The sequence below is a fragment of the Eschrichtius robustus genome, chromosome 11 (assembly GCF_028021215.1).
Source record: "Eschrichtius robustus isolate mEscRob2 chromosome 11, mEscRob2.pri, whole genome shotgun sequence".
Taxonomy (NCBI): Eukaryota; Metazoa; Chordata; class Mammalia; order Artiodactyla; family Eschrichtiidae; genus Eschrichtius; species Eschrichtius robustus.
Window position 1 is genome coordinate 49,381,633 of NC_090834.1, and position 24,363 is coordinate 49,405,995.

General features: G+C 47.1%; 1 protein-coding gene across 3 annotated transcripts in view; it reads left to right on the plus strand.

Moving 5' to 3' along the window:
- ME3 (malic enzyme 3) overlaps positions 1 to 24,363 on the plus strand; it is a 327,654-nt gene that overhangs the window by 270,226 nt on the left and 33,065 nt on the right. For all 3 annotated transcript variants that reach the window (XM_068556437.1, XM_068556438.1, XM_068556439.1), the window contains 2 exons: positions 2,438 to 2,599; positions 12,330 to 12,433. In XM_068556437.1, the coding sequence (XP_068412538.1) occupies positions 2,438 to 2,599; positions 12,330 to 12,433 (266 nt within the window). The remainder of the gene's footprint in view (positions 1 to 2,437; positions 2,600 to 12,329; positions 12,434 to 24,363) is intronic.

Below are 24,363 nucleotides of genomic sequence, written 5' to 3' on the forward strand. Positions count from 1 at the left end.
TGGGCACTGAGGGGCAGCATGAAAGCACAGGCTCCACTGGGGAGAGCTGCCAGCAGGGGGTCAGAGGCTGCAGAGAGGGTGGCACCAAGACAGGACAGGACTTTGACAAGAGCACAGGTGCTTTTTCCCAGCCCAGCGGGGTTGTAGAAAGAGCCCTGAACCAGGTACCCGAAGCCTGATTAGAATCTCGACTTGCCACATACACAAGCAAGGTGCCCTTGGTAAGTCATCTAATATTTCTAAGATAACTGATGTGGAAACATCCAGCGCAGTGCCTGGCGGTTGGCTGATACTTAACAAATATGTACAGAACGTGAAGGTCCAGGAGCTTCAGTTTGTTCACCTGTGAAACACAGATAACTATCCCAGACGGGCCTCCCTGCCAGGGCAGGGGAGGAGCAAGTGAGATGCAGGACGGGGACACTCGCCCTCGAGGCAGGAGACCAAGCTAAGGGGGACAGCACGACCTTCATGGGTCCGCTGCTCTCTCCGGAGCCCCCTTTCCAGCAGTGACGTGTGGTTTTACGAGTCTCTACACCTGTTTCTACCAAAAGGCAGCACAGCCCTGTGTGCTCTCACCCTGGGAGAGAGAAGATTCCACGGAGCCTGTGGGTGCTGGATCATAAACCCTCCCCAGTAGGAGTGGGTCTTCGTCTCTTTATCCCCGGTGCCCACCACTGTACCTGCGTGGAGTAAACTGACCTCTACGGTGCTCATGGCACCATGCTTGGGGCCAACCAGGACATCCACAGCTCAGAGCTGGTCCTAAGTCCTGACCCAAAGCTGGTTCCAGTGGAGGGCTGGGTGGCCCCATAAACTCCACTCATTTAGAGATGGAGGGAACCAGTGCTGCAGAGCCAGTTGGGATGACCTATAAACAACTTCACTGTCACCCTGGTGGGTTCTTCTTGGCCTGACATTCAGGGCCCCTCGCAGTTTGACTTTCCATTCTCTCCTTTCGTGGGACCTGAACCCACACACACAGCCTACATTCCCCCCACTTCTACCCTGAAACTTAATTTCCTTTTTTTTTTTTTTAAAAGATTTTTTTGATGTGGACCATTTTAAAATTTATTTATTTACTTATTTATGGCTGTGTTGGGTCTTCGTTTCTGTGCGAGGGCTTTCTCTAGTTGCGGCAAGTGGGGGCCACTCTTCATCGCGGTGCGCGGGCCTCTCACTATCGCGGCCTCTCTTGTTGCGGAGCACAGGCTCCAGACGCGCAGGCTCAGTAATTGTGGCTCACAGGCCCAGTTGCTCCACGGCATGTGGGATCTTTCCCAGACCAGGGCTCGAACCCGTGTCCCCTGCATTGGCAGGCAGATTCTCAACCACTGCGCCACCAGGGAAGCCCCCTTAATTTCCTTTTGCATCAAATAGCTTTCTCCCCAGCTGCACCCCTAATGGATAATCTCCACCTGTCCAAGGTGTGGCACGTGTGTCCCCTCATCTAAGAAGGGTTATCCTACAGGAAGTACCTCTCCCTTTTCTCAATCTCTGCTGCCCTTGAGCTGTTCCGCTGCCCTCACACTTTCCCCCCAGAGTCAGTATAACTATACATGTTCCATCTCTCTTTTGCCCATTAGTCCTTTAGAGGGCTGGGTCCACGCATTCTTGTTTTTATAGATGAGCAAACTGAACCTCCGTCCCCCAGGATTTGGCACACTGTCTTTTACAAAGTAGGTGTTTCATAAAGATGTATTGAATGAATGAATGAGGGAATGAATAGCCATCATTATCATATGATTATTTCTGTCATCACTCTCAGCTCCATCAGCATCTGTTAATTCACAGTAGGTAAGCCTGGAACTAGTACTATGTCTAGTACCTACTATGCCTTCGGTGATTTTTTGCCAAAACACAAAGATAATCCCAGTACAGCTTGAGAACCCTCCTGGTTTCACGTGGAATAGTGACCCTAGCAGATGTCACAAGGAGCTCTGTTTTTTTGCAGATTGGATTTATTATACCCCGGAACAGGGCGGAGAGCACATATATGGGTCTCTAAACCCTGGGGCTAGAGTAGCAGCATAAACACTTGTTTTATTATCTCCTTTCATTCTGCCTTCCCTCCCTGTCCCCAACCCCAGATCTCAAGCTGAGAGAGTCTGCTTAATTTCTTTGAGGGAGAATGACTCGGTGTGGGTTCCCTCCAGCTGTTCCTGCAGGAACAGAACCTCGGAATGCAGGCCGGTGTCTTTCCATCATCTCACCTCGGTGGGGTTTCTCTCCAGCCCTGCCAGAAAGGGGAGGGGATGGGGGAAGGACCCGCCACCTACAGTTGAAAGAATCCTTTGGCTGTATCCCAGAGAAGCTGTTTTCATCCCGCAGCAGAGGCAGTGGGCGTCCAATCGGCAGGCCTGCCATGCTGTACAAACGAGCACTTCGTCACAGGAGGTGCTGTCCCGGATTGATGGCGTCCTGCTTTGTCTTTCAGGCTGTGGTGGTGACTGATGGGGAGCGCATCCTGGGCCTGGGAGACCTGGGCTGCTACGGCATGGGCATCCCCGTGGGCAAGCTGGCCCTGTACACGGCGTGCGGAGGCGTCAACCCGCAGCAGTGCCTCCCTGTCCTGCTGGACGTGGGTACCAACAACGAGGTAATGCGCTGCCTGGGCCGGGAGCCAGAGGGTGGCAGCTGGGATGGCGTGGGGCGCACCTCTGTGTGGTGGTTCTGTTTACAAAGCATCAGGCCGTTTCATTCTGGGGTCCCCGCTGCCAGGACACCTCCCCTACATGGCTGTGACGCCAGGACCTCTCTCCTCCCTGGTTGCCCACCCCACTCTCCCAGTCCCATCCTCAGCCACTGCTGGGTCTTCTTGCTCCCCTACCTCCTGCCAAGGTACCCCCTACGCGGGCTTTCTGTGCTTCCTTGTCCCGTGTCCCTAGGCAGCTTCCATTGCCCTCATGGCCTCTCTCTGATCCATTAGTGAAGAAAGCCGCTGAGGCGAGAGTGGCTGCTGGGCTGTGTTTTTTCAGCATTTTAGAGGCCAGCTACCCCTGTAAAAGGATTAAAACTCAAAGCACCAGGACCAAGGGCTGAAATGTCTGGATCAGGCAGATGAGCATCCTGCAAGCCCAGGGAGAGAAACTGACCCGAGCTGTGGCTGAGGGCCACCTGCAGGCTTCCAGGAGGTTTAGGATTTAAGGAGCTCAAACCCCAGCCAAGAGTTTGTCTGCTCTGGGTACCACCACGCTGGGTCACGGTGTTTGTGCATGTCTGCAGTTCTCAGCTCTGTGTCTCTGTATCATGAACATAAAAGAACTTCTTCTTGATGATATTTATCTCTGGGTTTAAAATCAGTGCATGTCCATCTGAGAAAAACGTTTTCTCATGTTCATTGAGAAAACTCCAGTGAAGTATTAAAAATATTAGTCACACAGCCAGTAATAATCATTGTTTACAATTTGGGATATTTCTTTCCAGCCTTATCCCTCTGAAACGTTTATAAAAAGGAAATTAAGTTTATATTGCATACACAGTTTTGTATCCTGCTTTTTTTTTTTTTTAATTTTATTTATTTATGGCTGTGTTGGGTCTTCGTTTCTGTGTGAGGGCTTTCTCTAGTTGCGGCAAGCGGGAGCCACTCCTCATCGCGGTGCGCGGGACTCTCACTATCGCGGCCTCTCTTGTTGCGGAGCACAGGCTCCAGACGCGCAGGCTCAGTAATTGTGGCTCACGGGCCCAGTTGCTCCGCGGCATGTGGGGTCTTCCCAGACCAGGGCTCGAACCCGTGTCCCCTGCATTGGCAGGCAGATTCTCAACCACTGCGCCACCAGGGAAGCCCTGTATCCTGCTTTTTAAAGTGTAATGCATGTCATGAGTTTTCTCCCAGGTCACTAGCCATTATTCCACAATGTCATTTTCATAGCTGCCTGGCGTATCGCAATTCACGTAAGAAACCCTCCACTCTTGGACATTTAGGTTGTTTCTGGTCTTCTTGCAAATATAATTGTGCTCTGATACCTGTTTTTGCAGATCAGTCTTTCCATCTCTGATGATTTCCCAAGGATAAATTCCTAGAAAAGGAAATATTGAAGCAAAGGGAATGGTCATTTTTTAGATTCTCGATTCATATTGTCAAAAAGCTTATACTTATTTGCATTCTGAGTTGATCTTTCTCTAGAAAACTTGTTGTGACTCTGCATGGCCTCCTTCCTCCCTGGATGCCACACAACATCCTCATTTCTAAGCAAGAACAAGCACTGTAGCCTCTAATGAGAAGTGATGCTTATTCAGGCTTCATCCACAGATCCGGTCAAATGAAGGAGCAGCAGACAGACTTTGCTTCAGAGCTGAGAACTCACGGGGGTGGGAGGAGGATGAGGGAGGACAAGGGGAGCACAAGAAATGCTGGCCCAGGAAGCAGGGACCCTGGTCCCGGTACCCCTGACAGCCGGCTGAGTCCTTGTACCTGTCTAGATACCATCCCCTTCTGGTACAATTAGGACCTGGATCAGAAAGTTACTAGGTGTTCTCCCACCGCTAAATCTCTCCTCCATATGCCTCCCCGCCAGCCTAGGAGAAGGGAGACTGCATGGTGGCACAGCCTTATGGCTGCTCATCAAGACCCATCTTCAAGGTCTGCCCTGCACTGTGGTTCCCCTCCCCAGCCACACGCCTGGGTTTTGCTGAAATTGTCCCTCAGCCGCAAAGGACATGTGTGGAACCGCACAAACGTGGATGAGTATAGCAAACTTTGTGTTAGTTACTATTCCCATCCATCACCTCCTGCCGTGTTCCAACTGGATTTGTTTGAGACCTTCTCTCTCTCTCTCTCCAAAAAGCTGGCTCTAGGCAAGAAGTGGAACGGCTTGAGACTGATTCTGAGGCCACTGCATCCCTTGGAAGGGTGTTGGTTGCCTCTAGCAGATGCCTTAGATCCTTTATCACTGAAGGTCCAGCACTCAGCAATGATGTGCTAAAGTTTAGAGTTAGTGCCAACTTGTAGCAAACCCACCAGAAAAGATGGTGAGAAACTATGAGTAATCAGGGCCAGGCCCTTTTCACAGACCACCCTGTTTAAGCCTGACAATAACCCTGTGAGTGGAGCTCAGTTATTACCCTCTTTTTACAGCTGAGGAAACTGAGGCCCAGAGAGATTAATTGGCCCAAGAAGATCTGCTAGAAGTGGCAGGAGTGGGGTCCTAATGCACATGAGTGTTCCTCTCCCCACACCATACCACACTGCCTGCCCGGGTTTTTGGTGCTTTATGAGTAAAGATTATGTCTTGACTTTTAGAATTTTTATTACTAAAGTAACTTTAAAACATTATTCAAAATTTTAAGAGGAGAAGGAAATGGCATTTCTCCCACTATGCTACGTTTGCGCTCCTGTCCGATGTTTCTCTGTGCGTATACATAGATGTAGTTACAGTATTACCTAATTAATCATACTGTGCCCCTAATTTTGTTCTGATTTCTTCAATGAAGATTATTTTGTGGGCACTTTCTCTTTACTTTTTTTTTTAAAGTTTATGAAGTGTTTAGTAGGTGTCAGGCATTCTGTTAGGCTGAGGGAGATAAATGAGAGCCAGGCGTGGGTGGAATCCTTTAGTTGTCAGTGTTTCAACACTGTCACCTAATTGATCATTTTAATGGCTCATGTGTTACGTCTCCTCAAAGTGTCTGCTTCTCCCCACCCTGGGGCTTTCGGCCTCTGCCTCAGCTCTCCCTCCTGGGTGTGGAAGGGAGAGAGTTGTGGAAGGACCAGAGGATTCCCCAGCTGAGGGGACAGGGCACAGCCTGATCTGCCATGCAACACCACAGATGCGAGAGAAAGCAGTTCTCACCACGTCCAGTAAGACCTATGCTAGCACCTGCAATGGCCAGGCATAGTTCTGGGCCCTTGTATATTTCAATCTCATTTCATTCTCTCTCTTTTTCTTTTTATATTTATTTATTTTATTTATTTATTTATTTAATTTTTTTAGCTGCGTCGGGTCTTAGTTGGGGCACGCAGGATCTTCGTTAAGGCAGGCGGGATCTTTATTGTTGAGGTGCATGGGCTCTTTATTGCGGCGCTCAGGCTTCTCTCCAGTTGTGGCGTGCGTGTTTTCTCTCTCTAGTTGTGACACGTGGGCTTAGTTGCCCGACCAGGGATCGTACCCGCCTCCCCTGCATTGGAAGATGGATTCATTACCACTGGACCGCCGGGGAAGTGCCTCAATCTCATTTCGTTCTCACACCAACTGTATGAGATACTGTTCTCCCCTTTTTAAGATGAGGGAACTGAGATTGACACACATTAACTACTTACTTCAGCTCACACGGCTCTAAGTGTTGGAGCTGGGATTTGAACCCAGGTCTCTCTGGCACCAGAGTGGCCTTGTCTACTGTGGCACACTGCTCCAAGATGTCAAGTATTTGTGTCACAGACTGGGTAATGAAGACTGAGAAAGTAGGTGTTTCACACACTCTGTGTTCCATGGACACTCAGGATCAAACTAGGGCACACCGATGCCATTTTCACAGCCCTCCCCCACAAAGAAAGGTGAACTCCCGCCAGACCTTCTTCAAGAAAGTTACAAAGAGGCCAACATTGGGAAGACGGAAGACAATGATTTCTCTCTTCTCAAAGGCATTGACTATGTGATCTCCCACACTAGAGTTCTTTTTTAAAAATAATCAGATTGCAAGATTTTTCCCCTGGAAGTCTGGGGGCACGTCTCTCACCCAGAGCAAGCCACAGCAACAGGAGAGGGAAGCTCCGCCTCGCAGCTTCCGTCTCTCATGGCAGTGCAGGGAGGGTGCTGCTGTGAAGGCTTTGGTTTCAGAACAACTAGACCATCTGTGTGTGTGTCTCTATAAAAAACTCCTGAGGCAAAAGGAGCTTTAATCAGAGTCAAAGAAAACACCCCTCCAGGTTTCCTGTTGAAGGAAAACATCTGCTATCTACAGCCCTGAAACTCTGAGTCACTTTTACCTGCCGACGCCAGGAGGTTTGGAAAAATAAATATGTGAGACATGATCCCATGAAGGAGGGACATCCCGTGATGAAGTTCCAAAGGGCCAGGGGGAGCGAGCCCTGCCCAGTTAGACAGGGCACCTGCTCCGGCCCTCCCTCCCTTGTGTCTGTGTGTGGATTGGTTTGTACATCTTGTTTCATACACACACAGCAGAGTCACAGACTGTTCACATTAGATATCATACTTACCAGATATTACATATAAATACTTGTCACTCAACCCCCTCGTTTCACATGGGAAAAGGGGCCCCAGGGCAGAAATGGCTTCCCCCCAGGTTTGAGTCCAAGCCTAGTGCTTGTCCCACTCTGTGCTAAAGGTTCTGTGGGACAACCCAGGGCTTGGCTTCTCCTGCGGAAGTCTTGATCCTCAGTGGAATTTTCCTCTCAAGGAGATGCTGCGAAAGTCTCTGTGAAAATGACTAAAGAGGGGGATGGAGGGGACAGATTATCAACAGAGCCTGGTAGACTGTGCCTTGGGTGTTACTGGTTGCTGAGGCAGCGTGGGATCGCCCACAGTGCTGGGTATGGAAGGATTCCTTCCACCTGGCAAGATTGTCTTTATTGCAGCTCATAAGTAGTCAGCATTCACCCGTGGTGCCATCGGGCGCAGGCTCTCTGTGCACATGTGACCAGTGAAGGGGCCCTTCCTAGGATCTTTGTAGCTTACCCTTGGGCTTAACTGAGCATCCAGAGAAATACATGGTGGGCATAACTGTCACCCAGAGGGGGAAAGTGCACCGTGTCCACACTGTGAACCCAATCCCATGACCTCCCCAGACCCCCAGATGCTCTCTGAGTAACATCTTCATGTGCCCGTTGCTTTGCAAGATAAATATTTTTCCAGACCAAGAGGTTCGTCTCTCTTCCAGCTTATACCCAGTGCTCAATGATATGGCAAGTGAAGACGAGCCAGCCATTTTGCTTTCCATGACGTTTAGTCTGCAAGATTTTTCACCTTAGAAAGAGCCAGGCACACAGCCATGGAGGGTATATTCAACTCACACAGCAGAGGAGGAAACTCTGGTTCATCTGCTTTGGATAGAGCCTTAACCTGAAGGCTTACTTAGTGCCAACGGGAACTTGGCAACTACCTAGCAGAAGGGAAGCAGCAGGCTCAGAGGTGAGGAAGCTGATCCCACCTGGGAAGACCCCTGCTCTAGAAGCTGTCATTTCCACCCTGTTGCTTCCACCAAATTCGTTTTGTGACCTTAGGCAGTTCATTTAACCTTTCTGGGTCTCAAAAACTCATTTGGAGGAAGCCGAACCAAGTGATTTCTAAGACTTTCCTAGTTCTTAATTCAGCATCTCCTTAGCCCAGTCCTAGAATAAATGCAACTCACATCAGTAAACACTTTTTAATGGCCTGCGCTGCGCCAGCACTGTAAAACATCACTAGGGAGATGCACATGAATAAGGACCCTTTCCCCAAAGAGCTTGCATTATGCAATAGAGATCATTACTATCCCTATTGGACAGAGAAGTAAAATGAAGCAGGGACAAGTACCCCAAGTCACAGGGCTAGTTAAGTGACAGAGCCTGAATTCTAACCCAGGTGTGTACGATTCCAAAGCCCAGAGCCCCTTCTGAGTCTAAAACCACGCTGTCCTGAGGGTGCTCCGGGAGAGCATCTGACCAGGGCCACTGGGCCAGGCAATGCCCTGTCCTCTGCGGCACACTGCCTCCCAGCTTCAAGACTCCTTCTGCCTCTCTTGATGGGGTTACCAGATTTAGCAAAGAAAAATACAGGATGCAAGTTAAGTTTAAATTTCGGATAAATAGCTAATCATTTTTTAACCTAAGTATGTTCCATGCAAAACTTGGGGCATATTTATACTAAATATATATATATATCTCCTATCTGAAATTCACATTTAACTGGGTGTCCTGTATTTTATCTGGCAATACTGCCTTCTGAAAACTTCTCTTTTTAACATTTATGTGAGAAAGTCCAGGATAGAGGAGGGCTGCCAGGGGAGGGTCCAGGCCAGTTCATAGTCCCACACCTTGCTGGCAGTCATTCTTGTAACCAATCACTTGGTGGGACACAGGGCAGAATGTGGATTTCTTGTTCCATGTGGTACCAAGACAGTGTGGAAGCTCCACCCTCTGCTGTTTTTGAGAAGTCATTTTCCCGCCTGCCAAAGGAAAGCCAGCTGGCTGGAGATGTGGACACGGTCTTTCCCCAGACCCCATTCAGGCTGTCACTGCTCCCCAACGTGGTCTACAGGACCAGCTGGACCTTCCAGCCACTACTGGACTCTTCCAGGAGGACCAGGAGGGTCAGGAGCCGAACCCACATTCCCTGGTCCCCACAATGTCAAATGATGGGGTGGAAAGGGCGCTGTCACGAGACCCAGTCAAAGCAAGGCTCAGTTTCAGCTTAGATACTTTCTGGCTGTGTGAGTTTGGGCAATTTATTTAAACTCTTGAACTCCACCTTCCTCATCTGTAAAATGGGCATGAGAGTATGTAAGACAGAAGGATCAAACTACTTTTGATTCATAAGGAGTGAATTACCAGAAAGTTCTGTACAAGTATAAGAAGCTATATTTTCGTGTCATCTCCATATAGAAACTTTCTTCCCAATTTTTTGGAGTACTTAGTTTTGAAGTATTTCAGACATAAAACATTTTATTATAAATAAAATAAATATTATAAAATATCAGGACTTTTTTTTAAAGCTTCTTATAGTCACCTTTACATCTCAGTAGAACCTGATTAGTGTTGACCTTTCATCTTAAGTGCAGATATACTGAGAAATTTTTGGAAAATCCTAAAATTCTTCAGTACCACTGGAGAATTGGACCTGCCCCAGAAACTGTGTATGCAGCCCTGAGAAATCCACTCTTGGCAGCCTAATGCACTACTGAACCAATCTGTGATTTGGAAACATTACAGATTATAATTTACCGTGGACCCGTTCACCTCTATAAGAACTAAAAAGTGAATATTTTCTGCAAGTGCCAAGAGTTAGACTATTTTTATCATTCATGTGTATGCCCTTTGCAGGCTGTTCGTATGTTTCAGACAGTTGAAATTGTGATATCTGTGCAATTTTGTATCCTGCTTTTTTCATTTTGAATAATCGCATACACATTTGTCCAGGTGGCTGCATAGTCTTAAAAGCCACCAATTTCAATGGCTGCCTAGTTGTCCATCTAGTTGTTACATCATCATTTACTTCCTTGATCCCCCTTGGCTGGATGTTTGCTGCCTCTAAGTGGCTTTTAGATGATCACTTTGAAAGTGGCCTGTGGAAGGGTAGGCACCATATATGTCCCACTCTAATCCTTTGGTCACACACACACACACACACACACACACACACAACTGCCAGGGCAGGGTCCTAAACAATCTCAAGGATGCATAACCCAGGAGGCAAAGAGATTGAGAAAAGAAGTTTAGACCTCACTGTCTTTCTGATGTAGCCGTGTGGTTCCTTGGAGAAAGCGCTAAACCCACCTCAGATTCTGTGGACCCAGGATTGGGGGTGAGGGGTTGAGAAGGCAGATATTTCCTGGTCTTTTCTGTCCACTATACCTTTGCCCTACCACCTCCTACAAGACAATATGGAGCTAGAATGGTGTCCTAAACAAGAATAAGCCACCTAAGCAGCCTGGCTCCGTGGTTAAGACCATGGGCTCTGGAGCTGGCAGCCGTGAGTTTGAATCCGGATTCCTCCACTTACTAGCCCAAGAAAGAGGCAGCTGTTTAACCTTGCTGTGGCTTCCCCTCCCTCAGCAGTACCTGACACATTAGCAAACGCTGTGAAAGTTAAATCTGCTGCCATTACTTTACAGCATATGTTATGATTCACAAAGCTCTTTCACGTGTATTATTTCATTTCCTCATCACGATCACCCTGTACAGCTGGTATTTTATCCCCATTTGACAGATGAGAGGAAGGCTGTGAGAGGTCACGTAATTTGCCTGAGGTCACACAGCTTGTCAGTGGTGGAGGTGAGACTTGACTCTGAGCCCCCTTGAGGGCAGGACCCATGATATCCTTGCCTCTGAATCCTGCAGGAGCAGTCCAGATGGAGATGACGATAACACAAAACCTTGACCCCAGGGAGCTCATATTTGTGGCGGCGGGGACACAAAAATAGATAATTTCCAAATACCCAAAAACATAAAATTACTTCCTGTTTCTTAAACGCACCAGGTCACCAGGTACTTCTTCCTCCTTCTACCTCCAGCCCCCAACCTTTCTTTGTGCTGATTTCTAAGCCTGGAGAGCCCAGCCCACCTGGCAACATCTGCCCATCTTTTAAAGCCTGACCATTTCTTCCATGTCACCATCCCCACCCGTCCCCCGGCGGGAATTACTCCACTCCTTCTCTGTGCTGCCAGGTGCCATGCTTTGTGCCGAAGAAATGTTTCTACTCTGTAATAGAGTTTGCTTACTCATCAACCACCTGCATTAGGCCATGAGCACCTCAGAGGCAGCGACCATCCCTTACCTACAAATTCCCCGTCAGGCCTGATGGCAGCAGGCGTAGAGGGTCAGTAAATGTGTCGTGCACGAATGAGCCCGCTGATTTCTGCGTAGGGGTGTGTGTGAGGGGTACAGAAGAGGCGGGAGTGGTCATCAGACCAGGGCAGACAGAGAGGATGACCAAACAGCGTGTGAAAGCTGTGACAAGAGAGCTGCAGGAGGTGGAGTGGGGGGTCACCTAACACAGGCCGGCGTTAAGGTGGGCCTCTCTCTTGAATGGAAAGTTCTGGTTGTATCAGTCTGTCCTTGTATCCCCAGGGACCAACACAGTGCCAGGCACATGCTAGGTATTCAGTAAGCTTTCACGGAAGGAAAGGAGGGAGGGAGGGAATGTTTTCTAATTTGAGTCTAGATCAGTGACTTTGGACAAGACCCAATACCTCAATCCAGATGTTGCCTGGGGTGATTCTCAGCACAGGTCGTTTTGTCCCCCAGGGAGACATTTGGTAAAGTCTACAGATCTTTTTTACTGTCACAACTGGGGGTGCTACTGACTTCAAGTGGGAAGAACCCAGAGACACTGCTAAGTATTCTGTCAATACAGTATGCGGGTCAGCCTTCCCATCAAAGAACTGTCCAGGCCAAAAATGTCCATAGTATCACTGTTGAGAAACCCTGAAATGAACCCAGAGCTGCAGCCAGAGGTTGGAAGACTGTATCAGAGAGTTTTGCTTGTTCAAAGCATCCTTGATTCCTAAAGTGTGGACCCCTGGGGGTCTACCCTCCATCAGTGGCTTGGCTTCCAGACCCTTCCAGAGACAGCACCTGGGGAGTGGGAGTGGGGAGCTGCCTCCTCCCTCCCCCCCTCCCCCCTCCTTCCCGCTAACCCAGGACACTTGACGAGACGGATGCTGTCCGTTGCAGGAGCTGCTCAGGGACCCTCTGTACATCGGCCTGAAGCACCGGCGCGTGCGTGGGCAGGAGTACGACGACCTTCTGGACGAGTTCATGCAGGCCGTGACGGACAAGTAAGTGGGTCAGTCTGTCCCTTGTGAAAGAGGACTGTTAAAAGATAGCATGACTAAGTCCACGCGGGTTTTGGCAGAGATGCGTGCTTTTCCGGATGGTCCGAAAATTCCAACTTGACGCCATGTACTCAGAAATCTCAAAGCCAAATGGTCTCATTCCCTGGGAGAATCTTTGGGAGCAGAGAAGGGAGGGGAGGGGATGACGGCTAGTTAAGTATCTGCTGTCCCGGGAGGAAAACCCCCTCGGCTGAGCTCTTCTGGGTTCCCGGCAGGAATATGGATGCTGTTAGCAGTGGGGGAGAGAAGTGTGCCCTTCTGACGCAATGGCTTGGAAGGCAGCTGGCCACCTTAGTTGTCATTTTCCAGCTCCAAGGACCAGGCAGCATTAATGGACCACCACCGCAGGCCACACGGGCTGGGCCTGCGAGATTTACGAGGTGTCGTCTCTGCACGGGGGTGCACCACGCTGGCAGCTCCTGCCCCCCTGGCCCGCCCCATCTGTTTGCCATCATTGCCCCCCGCTCTCCCACGCTGAGTCTGACGGGCAAGTCAGTCAAGACTGTCTCAGCAGCTCAGCAGGCCCCTGCAGACCCAGCAGGTCCCCTTCTCGCTTGAAAACCTCCAGCCTTTCTTGCTATCCCAAGAGTGCCCAGGTAGGCAGAGCTGGTCTGGATGTCCTTGGCAAAGTACTTCCTTGTCTGAGTTCAGCCACTTGAACCAGAGCGGTGGGCTGGAGAGAGAGCTGCTGTGGCCTCTGCAGCCCAGGAAGCCTCATCTGGTTGGGCTTTGGGGGTGGGCAAACCAACCCCACACTTCCTGGTCATTGACCTTGGGCAGGTTACTAAACTTTGAAGTCTCCTTACCTGGATTCCTTATCTGGGGATAAGAAGAAAGCATTCGATTGTTGTTGTGTTTTTTGTTTTCATTCGTTAAGGTGAGGGAAAGTAATACTGAAGTTATATGGGATGGGGATGATCCTAGAGGGAAGATGAAATTGGTAATGGAGTGTGGGGTGTGGAGGTAGGCATGCTGATAAGCAAGTGGCCAAGAGTCCAGTGCACACCTGGGAGCTTCGTCTTAGGTGGGAGCACAGAGCCCATCCACACAGAGGGAAGGCCACGCCCTGGGCACAGATGCCGGCAGGTGGGTAGATGTTAAGGGGGTGTGTGTGCGAGCCCCATTGGAGGACAAGGTCATCTGCTGAGAGCGAGGATGGGGACAGATGTTGTGGAGGTTTAAGGTGCAGGAGGTAAGAACTGGCACGTCCAAACTAGGGAACTAGAGGCTGGTTGCTGGGCGGCTCCATGGACCTCCTTGAGGTTACTGATCATGAATTTAACTTAGGTCAATTAAACCTTTTCTGTGATTTTCTCTAGCCAGTTTCCACTGTCTGGATGCAGGGCAGGAGGAGACAGAGAGGAGGATTTAATCAGGGTTGGGATTTTGCCAGGCAAGAGAGAAAAAGAGAGAGAAAGGAATTGAGAGTGTATTCAAGGGGATGATTATAATGATGCATCATGAGGCCTAGGCCGGGTAAGAAGGGACAGATAAGGCCCTGCTGGAGAGGAGGGGTGAGGAACAGTGGTATGAGCAATGGACAGTAGGTCCTGATGAGGCCTGAGAATTATTGAGTTGGGTACCAGATGGAATAAGCTGGAAAGAAAAGAGGTAATCAGAAAGTCAGGGGTTGGAAGCTGAGACTGTGAAGGAAGGGCTGCTATTGAGACATGACCACCAAAACAGCCAATTCGAGGGTCGGCTACGTGAACAGAGGCGTATCATCTAGAACACGAGAGGTGACTGTCCTGCTTAATTCTCCCCCTTTTAGATCATCCTGAATATGACATTCAGTTCCAGACAAGATACCTTGAGGCTGGTAAATTACCTAAAGTGCCTTTGGAGAACAATAGCCACGGCAGTGACAGGAGCCAAAGGCTCAGCCTAGTGGGGAGAAGACACAGGGACTGCTCTGTGGGTACTGGGGGTGCGGTCCTCCCTCCAGAAGTCTGAAAGCTGTTCTTCCAGAGGAGGCATTGGACTTGTTTCTGTATACCCAGCCGGAGAAGAACCCATTGATAGAATGCTAAAGGAGGAGGCTTTCTGCTCAAAGTAAATCCGAGCTATCCCACAATGCAGGGGACTCTGTGAGAACAAGTTCAAGTTCAGGTTGAGTGGCTTCTGGGGGGCACTTTCACAGGAGAAAATGTAAGCATCAGTTGTCCTTTAAGATGCCTCCCTGCCCCAGTGTTCTCTTCAGACCTCTTAAGATCCCTGCGTGGCTGGCAGGATAGGTTTTATTATTCCCATTTTGTAGAAGAGGAATCTGAGGCTCTGAGAAGCCAAGGAACCTGTCCCAGGTCCCGCAGCTTCCGACAGGACTGCAAATTGACCCTGAGTCTGCTGACTCCAAGGCCAGACTGCTTTCTACAATTACCTGTGGATGACAAGAGAAGGGAATGAATTTGGCTTTGAGAGCCGGTTTTTTCCTTCCTGTTTCCAGGGCTCGTTGCGTATCTAGTGAGTCAGTAGTCATTCCGTGATTCCCCACAGAGAAGCCTTGCTATTCGTGTGAGAAGGTTAAATAAACTAGGATGTAAGAGGCTCTTCAAATCATCATTAAAATCAGTTCACAGTCTCACAGACACACTCACAGAATCCAGGGGTGAACCCTTGGGCAGGGGTGTGCGTCAGCCAAGAGGAATGTGTCCTTAGGTGGAAAAGACAAGGGGTTGACCCTTGGTTGTTTTAACTTACTAATAAGCTAAAGCAGATGTTTCTGTGGATACTGTAGTTGGGGAGTGAGCCAGTCTCCCAGGCTCTCTTGGGAATACAGTAGCCCCGTGATGGAATGCCCGGCCTGGGCAGCGCTGGGTGAGTCAGCAACCTGAGGCCAAACACGATGTGTTTTAAGAAAGAACCCTGGGAAACGTTGACTCCTGCCTTCAACATCCTCTTTCCAAATGTCCTGCAAATAAAAGCTCCGCCTTCTTGCCCCTACCTGCTAATCGGGTGTTATCTTAAGATTTTTGGGGCCTGAAAAGAAGAGTCACTGTAGCTCAGTTACTACCCTGGAGTTTGGCCACTGGGGAGAACCCACCGAGGCAAAAGGAATCTCCAGGTGCACCTGTGAACCACAGCAGTAAGTGTGTGTGTCCAGCTCAAAGCTAAGACACAGCCTGATGTTCCCGTGGCGAAGACCAGTCATTCCATGCTTCCTGCTCTTTCCCTGCCATACAGTGGGACCTGGAGCATTGCACCTGAGGGACAAGTTTTCCCTGATGGTTTCCACGTATAGTTTTCATTTCTATTACTTACAGCAGAATGGATGGGAATGGTTCATTTTAAGTTTGCACCTGGAGCCCCAGCTCTGTCTGATGCTTGGCCTGGGCTGGACAGAAGTTCGACGTCAGCAAACTTTAGGCAGGCCATGAGAGGAAGCCACCCCCTTTCTCTGGTTCACCAAACCCTAAATATAGAGATTGCTAAGCTCCTGATATGAGTGATAAACAAGAAGGGAGATAATAGTTTTTTTAAAACCTGACTTTTAAAAAAAGCATCTGCATTTTAGCTCCAGGAAAATTTCTTTTTGAGTCTCTCCATCTTTCTCTCTGATTTTCTCTCTCTTTCTCTCTCTCTCTCTCTTACACACACACACACACACACACACTCACGCACACAGACACACCATCCTACACCAGTTACCTGAGGTTTATGCCATAGTGGAACTGGCATAGTACAATTTCATCACATTCTGGTGGTTAAGGCAAATCAGAGGTGCATACCAGATTCCAAGAGAGAAGATAACACAAGGGTCGAAACGCCAGGAGGCATGGTTCATTGGGGAGCCACCAAGGTAACAGACTACCACACACCATCCAGCCTGGGAGGGGTAAGGAATGGGGCAGCCAGCATTACAGGAGGATGTGCTCTGAAAATGCAAGAAGGGCAGAGAAAACAATAGCATCATTACACATGGAAACAGGGAGATGCATCAAATACAATTGATAGTTATTGAGTATCTGCTGATATATAAGGCACTGTGTCAAATGTAGGTGGCAACCCACAGAGAAATCAACAGTCCAGCTCTCGAGCTATTCATTCAGAGACATTTTTTATCTACCTACTGGAGTTCAGACCCGACCTCTAAGCTTTCTTAGCCTCGGAGTCTCTTTGAGAAGAATTCTAGGGAGAAAACATAAAGTTGGGAGTTACCAGTTCACAGATGGTAGGTAAGGTCAAGGGCATGGTGGGGTTCACCTAGGGAAAGAGAGTAGAGAAAGAAGAGAGAATGGCTCACCACCGCTTTTGGAACCATGCCCTGTGAATAACTGCAACTTAAAGTGCTCAACAAAATTTAGGATTAGACTAGGATATTGTTGGTAGCAATGGCAAGGAGGGTGAAAGGTTTCGTTCCTCATACCAGCTCTGATTACTAGGATCCTAAGGCCTCTCTAGGTGCAACAGGAAATGATGATTGATTAGCAATGTCTGCCCTGCAGGGGAGTGAAGTGTGGCAGCATGTGTGCTATGCTTTAGCCATCCTGGATCTGTGAAGAGCCTATGGCCTAAGCATCTGCAACTTCATGAGCCCTCACACTCGCTGGTCCTTCTGCAACTCCTACAGTCAGCAGAAACTCAGAGGCCAAAGGAACCTGAATCCTGAAGATTTCTCATATCTAGGTGTTCAGGATATTTCAAGAGCTATACCAAGCCTGTCTGTTGGGTCCACATGAAACTGCATCTCCTTCTTCTGAGTTACAGAAACATGCAGGTATATGCTCCCATGGGTACACTCCACCCTCACGCCCACCCCAGTCCACTCTGGAACAAAGCAGTGGATCAAATAAACATAAGCATATGAATACTGACCTGTGGTTCCCAAACATGGCTTGATATTGGACTCATCCGGGGAGTTATCAAGAATATAGACTCCAGCCTCCTATGCCATAGTAGGCCTGGGCTGAGGCCTGGGCATCTCTGTTTTTGAAGCTTTCTTGATGCTTCTGTTAGAGCCACACAAAGGTTGAGATCTAGAAAGCTCAGATGGACTACATTCCCAGTAGAGGCATGTTTCGAGCAGCCCCAGCTCCCCCTACTTTCAGAGTCAGACTGGAGCCTGAGGCAAGGGTTAAGGACCAATACACATCGTATACAATTGATAGTCAGTATTGAGAGTCTTTCCACACATCTTCCCACCAGGGACCTGCATGAAGAAAGGCCCAGCACATGCTCTGGGCTCACCCTGCCAGGCAGTCTATCTTGACAACACACCTGCAGCTCTACCAGTTTCCTTCTGGTCTGAAAACCTCCAAAGCCGGGCTGTGCCTCCTGCTTCTGCTGGTATCCCCTTCGCCCTGGAGGAACTTGAGCTGCTTTCAGGCCTGACGTGATTGCATTTCCACATATGGGGAAAGCACACACACACATCTGGGCACCCCTTCCCAGAAGACTCGTCATGGGGAGGAATCAGGCCCGCCTTTCCCCACCAACTAGGTGCAAGCTAAAGCCTGATCCCCAGGCCTCAAGCCTTGACTCTGTGAGGGCTGATGAGCGTGGAAGGGGGAGATGGCAAATGCACTGGTAAGGTAAAGGCAGTCATGACTGTCTCATTCAGGGGATTTCTTACAAAATGCTTCCCATGGAAATACAGAAAGTCACATCACCCTCCCAACAAATATGTCTATTTTTTTTTTTTGGAACTTGACTTTTCAAACTCGTTCCATGAGGGAATATATTTTTCTGGCAAAGAGATAGGAGCAGCAGGTACTGCATCGAGTGCTCCTGGGAAATGAGCTTTATTTCACCACTGAGGTGAGAAAACTCATTCTAGAAGCTCATTCTAGCAGCTCCAAGCTGCTAAGAGCAGCACAAACAAACAATGTATCTAGTCATGCTTTTCCAGGGCTTTTCCAGGGCTTTTGAGTAAGGACTACATGCCCAGCACTCTACTAAGCCCTGTAATGAGATTCAAAAGAAATAAAAGACATGCGCTGTGTCCTCATGAATCTTACAGACCTTCCAAAAACACAACATTTTGAACAAGGACTAATTAGAGAAGTGTTAAGTACTCAACTGTTTGGTATTGACTTTCAGTTCAGTGGAAATTCAGAGAAAGAAGCAATCAGGGATCACTGGGAAGAGATGGAAAGTAAACAGATTCAGGACCAAATGTGAGTAAGCAACAGGAGAAAGAGCACATTCCATATGGATGATACATCATGAGAAAAGCAAGGACACAGCAAAGACAAGGAGTACGCAGAAGCCTCTGGAAGACTGGCCCCACTAGAGGTGAATGTTTATTGGTTCCAAAAAAGGTTAAGTAGGAATAGAGCAGGCTATATGATAGGCCTTGAAACGCAGGCAGAAGGTTGTAATTATTAGAGCTCAAAAATGGAAAGGGCTTCAGTTATCTAATCCAGTGGTTTTAAACCAAGTTTCCCCGAACCCCAGGCATTTACAGAGGTGCATCAGGAGTGCTAGAAATGAATATTTTCCACCAACCATACAAGATTGAAACCACTCGAAGAAAAACATCATTTTTAATCGCTTTCTGTATCAGTGTTCTGCTCAAGATTTCATTAATTAAAAAATTCTTCTACTAAAAATGTTTGAAAACTATCAATCCACACAAAACCTTATTTGGGACTTGATTCAGAGAACAATAGGGAACCATGGTAGGTTCTTGAACAACAAAGTATTGAAATTGACAGGACGTGGGAGAAGATTAGAACAGCAGCCATAGCAATGCCCCAACTCAAATTCTGCCCTCCCCAGAGAGGTCTGCCCTGACCAGCCTGGCCTGAAACTCTTTTCCTGTTTGTAGTCATAGCATAACTTATTGGCTGTATAATTCCTTTGCTAATTAATCATGCACTGCATCATGGCATCTTTTCTATAATGGTCTAGAGCTTTTCTTTAAAGCTTTTTTGGTCTTTTAACTTTTCATCATCAGAGCAGAGATTGGGCAGAGATGTGCCTGGACTATTGTAGAGGGGTTCAAGTATCAGCCTGGCCCAGACTAGATGGACTTTGAAGAACATTCCTTCCTCAGGTCCTGTAACTCTATAACATCTCTACCAGACTGGTAGTTCCTGGGGGGCAGGGAGCATGATTTTACTCATGGTGGACCCACCGTAAATAGTAAGGGTGGGAGTTGGACGGTTGGTTGGTTGGTTGGGTTGGTTGGCTGAGGGATTGAAAGCCTTCACCAGGCTAGCTATCAGTTAGAATGTACTGAAGGTTATGAATTTGATGGCATCTGAGGAAGCTCAGAGGAAGGAATGTTGGGACCCATTCTAGCTTGTCTGGCCTCTGAAAAAACAGATCAGCTTCCCAGTCTCAGCCTGACGTGGCTAATTGTTGACAGTCCAGCTCCTACATGTTCCCGTCAGAATAGGAGCCAGATGCTGCCAAATGACAGTCTCTCAAGCCTGTGAAGACTCTGTCTTGGGTCACAGAAAGGGCTGGAAGGCTTTAGAAAAACACAAACCAGCACCCAACTCTCTAGGACCTATTTGTTCCCATCGTGACCAAGCAGACTGAATAATTGAGAGGCCAAAATGTGATGGAGGAAGTTCACTAACTGGGGAGATGGATTCAGTGATGCCAGCTGGCTACTTCCATTTCATTTTTCCCCAAGAGGAAGATTGTATCACCTGGTATCAGAGTAGGAACAAAATCATGCCCAGACCTGAAAGTTTCATATTATAGCAGAGGAGAGGAAGGAATAGAAGGGTTTTTTCCCCTGATTTTTCTCAGTGGATTAGTAATAATAATAATAACAACAACTCTTTTTTACTTAATTGCCTGCTATGCACAGACTCTAATATAAGCGCTTCATACAGTATTAATTCACTTAATTCTCACAGCAACCCTGTGGGATGGGTACTATTATTAGCTTCATTTTAAGGGATGAGGAAACTGAAGCTTATAAAGTGTAAGTAACCCCCCTAAGAACGAGAACCCTATTAAGACCCCACCCACTACCAACAGTTGTTAAAAGCACAAACTCTAGAGCTACACTGCCTGAGTTTGAACCTCTCACCTGCCACTTATTAACAAGCTATTTAATTTTCTTTGCCTCGGTGTCCTCATTTCCAAGATGCGTTTTTAATATTTAACTTGTAGAACGCTTCTGCTGAATAAATGAGACAATCCATGTAAAATGCGTACCATTATACCTGGGTTATAGTAAACATGAATGTTTGCTATTATTAATAATAATAATAACTTAGGCAGTTTCCAAAGCCACTGTCCTTTAAGCAGTGCTTTAGTACTTCCTCCATTCATGCAATCAGTTAAATTAGCCATTACTATATTGATCTTTTCCTTCCATAGTCCCCCACTCCTCCATCCCTGCCATTCCAACAATAGCTTCCTTCTCTTGCCCAATTCTTCTTCCCTGGTGCTAATCTGAAGAAATAAAAAGAACAGTTCTGGAAGCACTGGGTGTGATCCATCTGCATGTTCAGATCCCGGGTATGTACAATTAGTAAATGTTTGGTCCTTGCCCTCTACCCCTATTCAGTTAAATTCCGCCCACCACCACCCTCCCCCAAGTGGAGAGGCATTGTGTGTATCCGTGTATACATGCGTGGGTGAGATCTCATATTTTCTGTAGTTGTTTCAGCTGAGCGTTATTCGGGCCTTACAGACCCGCCGTTCTGAGGGCTAAGAAGCTAATTTCCCAAGTGAAGAAATGAGTATAAAAGTGTCCCCTACCAGTGACATGGCTGGAGAGCCTGGCAGAGGGAAAACTGAAACTCCTCTATAGGGTCACACCCACAACCCATGCCGTGTGGAATTCCTTGAAGGGAAAAGCAGTTCCCCAATGGAAATAAATTCATGATTCACAGTAACCCACACAGAAACAGTCCACAATGTGGGAAAATTAGAAACTAATAGAAGAATTAGAACCCCAAGGAAAAGGAACATTCTGAGAGAGACTATAAAGCAGTTATACTTAGATGTATTAAAGAGCTATTTTTTATAAGAATGAAGTAATAAGGAAAGTACCTAACACTTTAAAAAACAAAAGTAGCAGGCAGATTTGATAAAGAAACAGATAACACTTCTGAAAATGAAAAACAGAGTCATGGACATTCAGCAGAGTGTACTAATGTTAACTCAAGACACTGTCAGAAAACCCAACTCCTTAAAAATCACTGCCTGCGGGCATTTCAGAGACCCTCCAGTCCTACTGCTGATGATCCAGAAAGAACTGGGACACCAGGTGTTTTAATCAGGAAAGATTTCTCTGAGCTGCTTGTGAAAAAGAGCATTTCTCTCAAGGGAAAGAAAGGATGGATAAGACCGCAGCCCCCAAATCCAAGCCTCATCATTCCATGCCAGAGAGGATGTAGCAATTCCAGGCAACCCCATGGCACATTTACTCTCATTTTCTCTTTGTCTCTCTTTCTCTGTGTCTCACTCATTCATACACACATATTATGCAGTCTCTTCTTATTCTACTGCATTCATTGTATTAGGCTCAAGCACATTGTTTTTTAATGTGCTTGACCCTAATAAAATGGAGAAAAAAATCCTAAAAGCAAATGATTCTGTCAAGATAAGTTACGTAAAGAAAAAATGTCTGGATGTATATACACCACGCCGTTAACAGTGATTCCAGTTAAGGCATGAGATTGCTGGGATTTTTGCTTTCCAAGCCAAGTCATTCCTATAATGTTTGATTGTTTGTATGCAGGCATTTCTTTTGTAATTAGAAAAAAACAATGGATTTTTAAAAATAATGAGTTAGGCAGCAGTTCCTTTCCCAGAGACAGTTCCTTGCATTTTTTTTTAAACCCACTAAAGATACAAAGAAGCAAGCAAGCATCCCAGGCTTCACCCTCTGGTGAATTGAGTACTGGTCTAACCTAGGCTCCTACAGACAATAAAGTAATTCACATCCATCCACTCATGTAATACTCACAATAATCCTATTAAGTAGATACAATTATTGTCCCATCCCACTAAAATATAAGTTCCAGGGAGAGATCTTTGTCTCTTCTGTTCACTGCTGTATCTCAAGCGCTCAGAACAATGCCTAATGGCAGCATGGATTCTCAATAAACATTTATTGAATGAATGCACACTTTACAGATGAAACTGAGGCACAGAGAGCTTAGGGATCTTGTCCCAGGTCACACCATTAGCAATGGTGGATCCAGGCTTTGAACTCAGGTGGTCGAACTCCAGAACCCACCTTCTAACTTGGATGCTCTCTATTTCTTTTCTTCTACATGAAAGAAAAGACAGTCCAACATACTCCAGACACCTTTTTGATGCAGCAGGCAAGGAGAACAAATGGCAGGAAGGTCTTATGGAAACTATTCTACTTCACATACTCGTGTCTCCTCTCTCCAGCTTGTTCTAGGGCGGGGTTAGTGACCCACCAGTCCTCACCACTAGGGAGGCTATGGAGGGACCAGCCATCAACTCCCATTTTCAAAACTCTCTAGCCTTTCTCAGCGAGGGACGCATCCTCTTTTTTATTTTTTTATTTTTATTGAAGTGTAATTGACATATATCATTGTGTAAGTTTAAGGTGTACAACGTGTCGATTTGACACATTAATTTTTTTTAATAGATCTTTATTGGAGTATAATGGCTTCACAATACCCTGTTAGTTTCTGTTGCACAACAAAGCGAATCAGCCATATGCATACACATGTCCCCATATCCCCTCCCTCTTGAGCCTCCCTCTCATCCTCCCTATCCCACCCCTCTAGGTCATCGCAAGCACCGAGCCGATCCCCCTGTGCTATGCTGCTACTTCCCACCAGCCAGCTATTTTACATTCGGTAGTATATATATGTTGATGCTACTCTCACTTCGCTCCAGCTTCGCCCTCCCACCCCATGTCATCAAGTCCATTCTCTATGTCTTCCTCTTCCTGCCCTGCTACTAGGTTCATCAGTACCATTTTTTTTTTTTTTAGATTCCATATACATGCGTTAGCATACGGTACACATTAATATAATGCAATATGATTACCACCACCGCGTTAGCTAAGCCTTCTATCACATCGCATAGTTATCATTTCCCTTTTTTGTGGTGGGAAAATTCCCCAGCATCTGAGTCAGTTGGCACTTGGTTCTTCCTTCTTAACTACCTAACAGTGGTCCAGTTGCCCCATCATTCACCAGAGCTGGGCGCCCCCTGCAGGCCTCTCCACAAACTGCAAACCCAGCCAGTGTTACCGAGCCCCAGGGGAAAAGCTGAGGCTCATTGGCTCCAAGCTTCTCCTGGTGGTTTTAAACAATACAAACAAAGGAAAAGCCCTAAGCTTATGGCATCCAGACTACAAGGCAAGTTTCAAGATTTTATTTTAATTTCGAAAGATTGTAAAGAGTGTAACCATTAGCTCTAAATCTTGATTGTAATGTTTCACAGGAGCAATCACACGCTGAGTCCCTCTCAGCAGAGACAGTCACTGCTCAGTATTTTCATATACACTGAATTTTAGGAATGCCTTTTGCAGTTCAGCCTGTGTCTTACTTTATTTTCCCACCTGCCCCTCCCTAGGACTGTAAGCACACAATCTTAGAATACCTGAACAAGAAACAACCTGCCCATTGATCCAACTCCATCACTTTATAGGTGGGGAAACTGAGACCCAGAAAGAAAGTTCTTTCCCCAGAGTCAGATAATGATAAAAAGCAGTGGGAAATTTAGGGGAACTTATCCAGTTGTTTGCTCCCATTCACATAATTCATGAAATCTCTTCCAAGCTTCCGTTTAGCCTGTTTTTATCATATGCTTTCTCTGGGCCCCAGAGTGTGGCCAATACAAAAAGACCTGTCCTAGAGTTCAGTTCTCCCTTGAGCTTGTAATATGGACACATAAAATAATCAGAAAATAGTTCAAGGCAGCATTCAATTATTCTTTTATCTGTTTATTCTTGTGTTCACCCATACTTTAATTCA